The sequence below is a fragment of the Penaeus vannamei genome, chromosome 14 (assembly GCF_042767895.1).
Source record: "Penaeus vannamei isolate JL-2024 chromosome 14, ASM4276789v1, whole genome shotgun sequence".
In the NCBI taxonomy this organism is placed as follows: Eukaryota; Metazoa; Arthropoda; class Malacostraca; order Decapoda; family Penaeidae; genus Penaeus; species Penaeus vannamei.
Genome location: NC_091562.1, coordinates 5,366,286 through 5,376,285, shown reverse-complemented (window position 1 = coordinate 5,376,285; position 10,000 = coordinate 5,366,286). Strand labels below are relative to the sequence as shown.

Here is a 10,000-nt window from a genome sequence, read left to right as displayed (position 1 = left end):
GGAAAGTTAAAGATATTTATTTCAATGTTTCTTTTATATTTATATGTATTTTAAAGACAATTGAAAAAAATAATCTTTTATCATAGTGGATAAATTGTGTTATTCAAAAATATTTTTTTTATGTAAGGTACTGGCAATTCGTGGAGGAATATGCCGGTCGCATGCCCTCATATCCGTAGCCTTTAAATGCCCCAAATGCAATGACGGCTGACGATTTTATAATATATATTCATGTAGATGCGACAACCCCCCCCCCCAAATTGATAATAGAAAAGTTAGATGCAATTTCACTTCGCCGGGTACTTTGCCAAGCACATATTATAAATGTTGTATCCGGCGGAGAATAAAAGATATCATTAGTTCCTCCACGCCGCATCTCATCTGTAGAGTGACGGTATGAGTTGTATATTGTTTAATAATTTTTAAAATAAATTGACGTCGTGCGAATAAGCGGAGGGGTGGGAATTAATTAGATATTTTCTGTTTTCGTTATTTTGGTTAGCATAACATTTTATATTTGTGAAAAATTTGTGTATCGGATATCGGGTTTGTAGGCATTGTGAGTTGCGTTTGTTTACTTGAGCGGTGTTTCCTTCGGTGTTCGTCGGACAAGGTTTGGCTTTTTTTTTTTTATTATACGGCCTTTCTATTGTTGCCATGACATAAATTTTGGCTCGTCTTTCATATGATTACAATTTTTTATAGATGTTTAAGTGGTATTTATTTTATTTCGACATCTACAGGTTGCTATAGACATCGTGCAACCCCCCCCCCCCCTTCATTAACTCGCTTTCTCCCCTGCATCCCTCCCCCCCCCCCTCCCGCCCCTTAGGAAATTAGTCAGCGAGGACACCCCCCCCCCTTGCCGTTCCATATTTATGCTTTCAAAGACCTTTATTAAGGTTTTTTATTCCTCATTCGCGTGTTTTAAGATTGGTTGTACAGGTTTTAACGGGAATCGGTCTGAAGGACCTTCTGGGCATGCGTATTTTCGCGTTTCTCGCCGCCAGTTTTGACAGATGGATTCGCGGGTAGTCGGTGACAGAGATGTTTTGTTTTCGGTGTAACGTCGATTCTAGGTTATTCTTAAGACTATACAGTGGCAACAAAGAAGCAGAAGACCTTAATAACTATTGCAGTTCGATTTCTGAGGCCACCAAGTACCCCAAATCCCGAAAAAAAGCGATAAAAACGCAGCGATCCACGATCCACAATAGACCGACCGAAAGAAGCAGAGGAAAATTGACAGTTCGGTCTTTCGATATATAAAGGTATTTGGTTTGTTTACAGTATGGATGTAGCTCTATCTTGCCGTACATACCGAGGTGAAGAGAATGTGTCCCGGGGGCTGTTGGGGGGCTTGTCCCTCATCAACCCTCCCCTTGGGCAATGTCCGAAGGGCACGCCTAGTCACGGCACTGGAAATTGCTAGGTTAGGTTGGGTTATGGGTTAGGACGTTTTTTGGTGCTTGAAAGGTGTGAAATCCCGTATATTTTGCCGAAAGATGTGTTATATTCCTGTAGTTTTTTTTTTTTTTTTTTTTTTTTTTTTGGCGCGTCGCTGCGCAGACTTTCAAAGATGGCGGGTATGTCCGTAGAGTTTCATTAGCCGATTTTTAGCTATTTTTGGGCTAGTTTTTTGTGTTTTTGTTCGCTATTCTTCTTATTTAAGCCTGTTTCATCCCATAATTTCAAACACTTCATGCCCTCCCCTGCTAACGGGACTATCAAATCGAGATCGTTCATGGAGAAATGGTACTCGATCTCCCGAACGATTCATTCGCAGAAGAAACAACGCCGAAAATCGACGAAATCATAGGATTTCCTGCAGAAAAACATCATTTTTTCCCTTCTTTTTCCTTAGTCTCTGGGAGGGTGCGTCGCTCTCAGTAACAATTACCCCTTATTCTTTTGACTTTGTACCATCTGATTTTCACATCTTTCCGTTCATGGTCACTTTTGAAGAGCAAACCTCTCCAAGAAGATGAGGCACTGATTGCTGGTCACTTCATGGCTTCAAATGCAACTTGTGGACTTGTCCCTGTACGTCCATCGGAAGTGGTTCAGGGATTATCTTTATACATATATATATATATATATATATATATATATATGTATAGATACATTTATACATATATATGTATAGATACATTTATACATATATATATATGTATATTATATATGTATATGTATATGTATATATATGTGTGTGTGTGTGTGCGCGTGTGTGTGCGTGTGCGTGTGCGTGTGCGTGTGTGTATTTATATATATATATACATATACATTATAAATACTTCTTTAGACTTAAGATGGATAGGCCTATAAATACAAAGTCGAAATTAGCACTTTCGGCCCGGAGAGAGACATCTCAGTGCAAATAATGTCAAATCTATATCAGACGTGGTATGCTCTTCTGGAGAAGGCGTAGTCCGTGCCTCAAAATACTCCCGCCTTTTCCTGTCTTTAGTTTAATATAGTCGCTTAAAAATAGCTCCCGCGCGCATCGGCCGGTGCAGCTCGCCTCCGCTCTGGAGACGGCGACCGCTCGACCGACCCGACATGCTGTACACGCTGAAGCCGAGGAAGAGGTTCGTTCTTTGCGTCTGTGCGGTGGCCGCGTTCACTTCGTCGTTGGCTCTGGTCCTTCGCCACCTCGCCCGGCGGCACTTCTTCGTCCCCGGACCCCAGCAGCGCCAACGGACGGCGGGGGCGCGGACGCCGCAGCGGCACGTCCTCCTCTGGACGCAGGTGCGCTCCGGCTCCACCTTCACCGGCAGCATCCTGACGACGGGGCTCTCCACCTTCTACTCGGAGGAACCGATACGAGCTCACAATGCTACTCTGCCGAAGGGCGTCAACGCCTCCGCGCTTTTGCTCAAGGACATACTGCACTGCCGCTTCGCCCACCGACCGGAATACTTCAAGGAGCACATCAGGATGCATCCGCAAGACCTGAGGATTAGATCTCTCTGTGAACTGGATAAAAAGTTCTGCTTTTCGCCCGCCACCTTCGAGACCTTCTGTCGCGCCTCGCGGGTCGGGGTGGTGCGTGTGGTGAGCGCGGTTCTGCGCGTGGCCGTGCCGCTGCTGGAGGACGACTCCCTCGACGTGCGGGTGATCCACCTGGTGCGCGACCCCCGAGCTGCCATTGCCTCCAGAAGAGGCTTCCCGCCGGGCTACTTCTACGAGGAGGAGACGAACGCATCGCCGGCGTGTGAAAGGTACAGGCAGGACTTGGACGCCGTTCCCACGCTTCTCCGACGGTACCCGGACAGGTAGGCCCATTCTGCGTTGAGAGACCTTCTTTCAAGGATTCTGTTTCGAAAATATTTCGAAGTGGAATTTAGACCGCTGCCATACACTCGATGAAATAAGAGAAAATGAGGATACATTCGCTTATACTTGAATGAAGTAAAAATAATAATAATGGGGTTTGCGTATTCGCTCTCATGAATTCAGACCGGGTCTGTACATCCAACTTCAGACTATATGCCATGTTTCCGGTCAGCCATGACTGACTTCATTTTCTTATGCCTTGCGCCGGTTTTTACGTTCACATGATTCGCTCCGCCTCTGACCCACCTCGTGCGCCGTCTCTCCACGCACAGATACCTGCTGGTGCGGTACGAGGACCTCGCTCTCCAGCCGGAGGAGGAGGTGCGACGGCTTTTCGAGTTCGCGGGCCTCCCCTTCACCGCCTCCGTCGCCAAAGTCCTGTTCAGGCTCACCTCCGGCTTGGACGAAGCCTGGGAGCTCCAGCAGCCGTTCACCATCAGCAGAAACTCGTCGGAGATGCCGGACCGCTGGCAGAAGCAGCTGGGCTACCGGGACATGCTGGCGATACAGAAGGAGTGCGAGGACGTCCTCTGGGCCTACGGGTACAGGGTGTTTGCTAGTGAAGAAGAATACAAGAGGTTGGGGACGCTCGCTCGTGGGCGCTCGTAGTTTGGGAAGCGTAGTTGCACGCGCGTGTGCACCCTTTATCAGTGGCGAAAGTATGCGCTTGTTTTTGCTGAAAATCTCCTTATACACACGCATACACATACATAGCTACATATACGCATACATGCATAATACAAACATGTAGACACACGGATGTGTATACATGTATGTATGTGTATGTGTGCATGCATATGTTTATTTCCTCTTGTATATCTATCTTTCTTCCCTTTGTACTCTCTTTTTCCCTTTCTTTCATCCCCCTTCTTCCTTCCTTTATTCCCCTACGTCCCTTCTTTCTTTCCGCCTTTCTTCCCTCTTCACTTTTTTTTCTTTCCTCATCTTCCTTATTCTATTTCCATATTACTCCCTTCCATTTTTTTTTTTTTTTACTCTTCTTTCACTCTTTCGTCCTCTTCTTCTTTATTTCTTTTATATCTTCACTTTCTTCTTATCGTTTTTCCTTCTTCCTCATTCGTTTCATTTCCCTTCTTCCATCATCCGGTCCTTTTTCTCTCCACTTTCTCAATTTCCTTCCTTCATTTCTTTTCTTTTTTCTTGTTCTGTTCTCTTTGTTCATTTTCTTTGTCTCTTCCTCCTTCCCTTGTCCATCCTTCTCCCTGTTCTTCATCTCTCTCTTCTTAACTTTTTTCCCTTCATTTCTTTCAGTTCCTCAACTTCACTTCTTTCTTTCTCTCTCGATTCCTCAATTCCATTTCCTTCGTTCTCTCCCATTTCCTCAGTTTCATCATTTCCTTCTTTCTTTTCTACTCATTCTGTCCTCCCTCCATCCTTTATTTCCTTCATCTGTCCTCACTTGCTTCATTATCTATTATCCTCGGAATTCACAGGATATATTTTTTCCCTTTATTCGTAATTAAATAAAAATCACAGTGAAATAAATGGAAGGTTTTCCACGGGACAGAAACAAGGGTAGTTCAGAGAGAGATTATTAACAAGCTCGTTCACGCGTATATGTGTTGGCTATAGTTTATTTATTTATTTATTTATTTATTATTTTAAGTAATTTTATTTTATTTTATTTTATTTTTTATTATTATTTTTTTTTATGACAACCACTGTTTTGGTATCGCCTAATACACTATAAAAAGACAAGACACCTAGGTAGATTGATGAAAATTTTATCAATTTAAAGGGAGGAAGGATACAACAGTAGGCAAGTTGCAAGAGACACGTGCAAGTGTGACAGTATGCAAGATCAGTGGGAATGCTGTCGGACAGTTCGTGGTCGGTTTTGTTGTATAATCGAAGCCTGTATGGTGGATGCTGTAGAAAACGGTGATAGAAAACTGATGTAAGAAAACGAGGATAAATGAGGGGGGACTATTCTAAAATGTGCGCTCATTATTATTTATTTATTTATTATTATTATTATTATTTAGCTATTGTGCATCAGTTACACGTAGTTTCCTGAATCTATGAGTACAGTCCCGATTCTTCAGCTATACCATACGTTTCTTTTCCCAGCAGTAAATTATATTAAATGGCATCAAGGTCGTAATTTTGGCAAGGTAGGTCTACTCGAAGGTGAGGATGACAGGGGGCCATATGCGAGTCTTCAAAAAACGACTATTGTATGTATCGCTATTATAATCGTTATATTTAATCATATACATTGTATTCTACAGTGAATAAATCACATATTTGAATTATAGTCTTTTGCAATTTCCACGACCTTTTAATATTTTCATATCCCATATATAAAAATGTGCGTATTTTAAGACTTGTTAACATATATTCTCCTTTTTTAAAATATATTTGCAGTTTTATCTTTAGTCAACATAAGGTAAGTACATGTGACTTGGCCACATTTGATTAAATATTATAGTGCTGAGAAATTGGGTTGTAGGTAATTATCACAATTCTTTTCCACACATTTACGTTGGCTGGAATCCCACGACAGGTTGTAAGGTTCTGTGGTTAGGCTGTTTACTACTGCTAACAGCTCGTTCTGGGTCACACCTGGAGTGGCCTGGTTCGAGTCGTTTGCAGGGAGGGGTTGTGGCCTACGAGGGGCAATTGCAATCCCTCAATAGCTAGCGAGATTTACGGGATTTTCAAAATCACCCCCCCTCCCCCCCCAAAAAAAAAAATCCGGATTTCCAGACGAATTTATCAGGGACTTTCGGATTTCGTAAGGAATTTCTAAGGTTTTAAAAGGCATTTAAAAGCATTGAATCACCGTAAATGCCTCATCAGTTGTTACCTTATATGATCCACGTGAAACATGACGCTGCTTAAGGTTACTGTAAACTTTCTTTTTTTTTTTCTTCTTTTTCTTTTTCCTTTTTTTCCCGATTTTTCGCTTTCGTCATAATATGGTGGATTGAGTACTTAAGTGTTGATCAAAGAAACTGACTTCCAGAATTACTTGGAAATTATTGTAAAAGGAACAATCCTGTTCCTGAAAAAATGCGGGAATAGTCATTGAAAGTAAACTCATTTGACCTTGCAGTTACACTCATAACATCCTGTGCTGCTATTTTATTGATATTGATGTGTGTGTGTGTGTGTGTGTGTGTGTGTGTGTGTGTGTGTGTGTGGAGAGAGAGAGAGAGAGTAATGAATACACGCAAACGCACATATATATGTGTGTATGTGTGTGCATGCATATATGAGTGTGTGTATGTGTTTGTATGTGTGTATATGTGTTTGTATGTGTGTATATATGTATGTATGTCTCTCTCTCTCTCTCTCTCTCTCTCTCTCTCTCTCTCTCTCTATATATATATATATATATATATATATATATATATACATATACATATATATGTATATGTGTGTGTATGCATACATATATTTATATAGATAGATAGATATATGTATGCATATATATACATATACATAAACACACACATATAAGTGTATATATATGTATATTTGTATGTATATATATGTGTGTGTTTATATTTATATGCGTGTATATATATATATATATATATATATATATATATATATATACATTATATATATTGTACATAGGTAGGTATGGCTACGTGTACACATTTCTTCTTTGTTCCTTTCTTTCCTCAATGCTCTATAACGGGCTGTTGCTTAAAATAGTTCGTAGACAGTCCGCTTAGATGCCTTCTGGCCTTCTACCAAGAAATCCAATTGCAGTGAGAGTGAAACAAAGAGAGATTTGTGCATATCCTTTTTGCTTGTGAATTTGCTCTTGTCCGCCATTTGTATTGGTGTATACATTTTAGAGCAGAAATGCCCGCAGGGAATGCAAGGAACAAATAGTCAATCACTGCTTTATTACAAGGGGTAAAAACCATTCGAATGTTACAATCACAAAAGCATCGTGCTGTTTAACATGAAAGAGTAAAATTTGCCATTGCCCGGAGTCGAGATCAGGGGGTCGGTTCCCTCAGCAGTTGAGCGCAGCGAAGCCGGGGCAGTTCGAGAAATCCATCGGGTTCGTGCACTCGCCGGGGACGCAGCTTCCTCCTTCGAAGTACGTGCCGGAAGGACACGACTGCGTCTTGATCGGGGTGTTCGAGGTGTCGCAGTACACGAACTTGGTGCAGTCGGAGAGGTCCGGGAACTTGCCCTCCTTGCCGGTGCAGGGGCTGGCCGGGGCAGTGTTGTTGGCGAGGACGCAGGCGTCCTCGCACGCTAGGCTCGCCTCGTTGAAGTACTGCCCTGGTTCACTGCAGCAGGAGGATCTGCTCGAGCCGTCTGGCAGGCAGGTGTAATACCAGCTGCATTGGTTGGGGTTGACGAACGTGCCGGTCTGTCCGTTGCACGCCGGTACGACAGGCTCATTGCTGCAAGCAGCTTCCTCACAGTCGTTGATCACGTTGCTGAAAGTTTTCCCTTCTTTGCACGAGTAAACTTCCACCACGTCGGGAGCAGAGTTGGGGTCGCAGTACAAATAGTACGTAGAGTTGTAACTATCCGGGGCAAGTCCGAGCTGGCTGCAGTCACACTTGTTAGACTTAACCAGAGTGAAGTTGTAGGGCAGACAAGCTCCGCCGCCAAAGAGCTTATCATCGGAGCAAGTGTTCCCCTCCAGACAGGGGTCGATGTAGGCCTTGCCGCCGATGCACTCGTAAGCGAGCCGGCAGTGGATGCAGCCGGGCGAGCTCGCCCCCCCGTCGCACAGGTAGTCGAAGTCGGAGAGCGGGAAGGCCACTCGCGCCGCCTTGGGCACGCACTCGGGGTACTCCTCGTGAGAGACGCAGCGCCGGAGCGAGGGCGAGAAGGGGAAGCCGTGGCAGTCGCCCTCTCTCGCCACCAAGTCGTCGCCGGGGCCAGGGAGGCAGTCCACGTAGCTGCCGCAGCTGTCGGGGTGAGGGAAGCGCCCCTCCTCCTTGCACAGCTGCGAGCTGGCCAGGAGTGCAAGAGGCTCAGTGCTTGTTGCAATCAGGGGACAAGACCTTTTTTTTGCATAAAGATTTCCCACTTACTTCTATTTGCTGACTCCCCAGAGTGATAAACTTCCTTAATCAGTACGTGTCCAAATTTATTGTACATGTAAAATATATATTTCATTCACTATTAAAGGTTAATGATATATGTCATGATGTCATGGTAGAGTCATCAGAGCAAAACATACTAATTAGCTTTCAACAGACGACAAAATCAAACCTCCCAACTTCAGACGAATAGAAAATTCTAATTATCAAGTATAATTTAATACAGCATAAGGTGACGCAAAGCCTCTCCTTACCTCGACCTTACGCAAACCGCTTGTAGAAGCAGTACCTGGAAATCAAGAAGAAAGATAGACTTAGAGGGGAAAAAAATATGGAACATTTTCTTCTTCCACTGTCTATTCTCTAGAGGAACATTGCATATTCAAAGGAGAGGTATAGAATATATTTTCTTCCTCCGAGCGTATCTATCCCCACACCCGAGAAAAAGGAAGGTGGCTCGAGTATCACCAGGAAACCCACTTACAACAACCAGGTACTCACAGCCAAGCAATAACAACCAGGTACTCACAGCCAAGCAATAACAACCAGGTACTCACAGCCAAGCAATAACAACCAGGTACTCACAGCCAAGCAAATAACAACCAGGTACTCACAGCCAAGCAATAACAACCAGGTACTCACAGCCAAGCAATAACAACCAGGTACTCACAGCCAAGCAAATAACAACCAGGTACTCACAGCCAAGCAATAACAACCAGGTACTCACAGCCAAGCAATAACAACCAGGTACTCACAGCCAAGCAAATAACAACCAGGTACTCACAGCCAAGCAATAACAACCAGGTACTCACAGCCAAGCAAATAACAACCAGGTACTCACAGCCAAGCAATAACAACCAGGTACTCACAGCCAAGCAATAACAACCAGGTACTCACAGCCCAGCAAATAACAACCAGGTACTCACAGCCAAGCAAATAACAACCAGGTACTCACAGCCAAGCAAGTCACACGGATGAACCCTCGAGTCGCCATGTTGAGGCAGTGCACGCCGGAGTGTGTGATATCAGCGACGAGTTCCATCACCTATTTATACGCGGTGCAATGATGCGGATTCCGCCCACGCCGCCAGTATGCGTAAACCGCCCCCGTGATCTAGCAGGTCTGTCAGGATTTTCACGAAGTTATGATTTCCGGAGGTCTTTTGTGAGGAGCCGGCCGTCTGGTGTCACGCCGAAGTGTTAAGTCTTTTTCTCACTCCGCTTATAAGCACGCCCTGCCTGTTAACGGTATTACTCATATATATATATATATATATATATATATATATATATATATATATATATATATATATATATATATATATATATACATATATTTATATACATGTATGTATGTATATGTATATAAATGTATATGTATATATAATATATATATATGTTTATATATATATATATATATTATATATATAAAAAGACAGACATATATATATATATATATATATATATATATATACATATATATATATATTATATAAAAAGACAGACATATATATATATATATATATATATATATATATATATATATATATATATGCATATATATATATACATATTTATATATATATACATATATCTATCTATCTATATATATACAT

General features: G+C 42.6%; 2 protein-coding genes across 2 annotated transcripts; one reads left to right on the top strand and one right to left on the bottom strand.

The window, feature by feature from the left end:
- The first annotated feature begins 2,338 nt into the window (after positions 1–2,338).
- Positions 2,339–5,538, top strand: LOC113826335 (carbohydrate sulfotransferase 3-like). The gene is made up of 2 exons (XM_070130079.1): positions 2,339–3,275; positions 3,609–5,538. Exons 1-2 carry the CDS (start codon positions 2,560–2,562, stop codon positions 3,943–3,945), a joined length of 1,053 nt encoding a protein of 350 aa, XP_069986180.1. The 5' UTR covers positions 2,339–2,559; the 3' UTR covers positions 3,946–5,538.
- Positions 5,539–7,205: 1,667 nt separating this feature from the next.
- On the bottom strand, positions 7,206–9,409 carry LOC113826374 (uncharacterized). Its single transcript, XM_070130078.1, has 3 exons — positions 9,340–9,409; positions 8,639–8,673; positions 7,206–8,294 (listed from the first exon to the last, which is right to left on the bottom strand). The coding sequence occupies exons 1-3, from the start codon at positions 9,376–9,378 to the stop codon at positions 7,334–7,336; spliced, it is 1,035 nt and encodes a 344-aa protein (XP_069986179.1). The 5' UTR covers positions 9,379–9,409; the 3' UTR covers positions 7,206–7,333.
- Between the last annotated feature and the right edge of the window lie 591 nt (positions 9,410–10,000).

Coding starts and splice junctions, on each gene's coding strand:
- LOC113826335 (XM_070130079.1), top strand. CDS start 2,560: ATGCTGTACACGCTGAAGCCGAGGAAGAGGTTCGTTCTTTGCGTCTGT. Junction 3,276..3,608: donor CTCCGACGGTACCCGGACAG/GTAGGCCCATTC, acceptor CTCCACGCACAG/ATACCTGCTGGTGCGGTACG.
- LOC113826374 (XM_070130078.1), bottom strand. CDS start 9,378: ATGGCGACTCGAGGGTTCATCCGTGTGACTTGCTTGGCT. Junction 8,674..9,339: donor TCCGTGTGACTTGCTTGGCT/GTGAGTACCTGG, acceptor CTTGATTTCCAG/GTACTGCTTCTACAAGCGGT. Junction 8,295..8,638: donor GCGGTTTGCGTAAGGTCGAG/GTAAGGAGAGGC, acceptor ACTCCTGGCCAG/CTCGCAGCTGTGCAAGGAGG.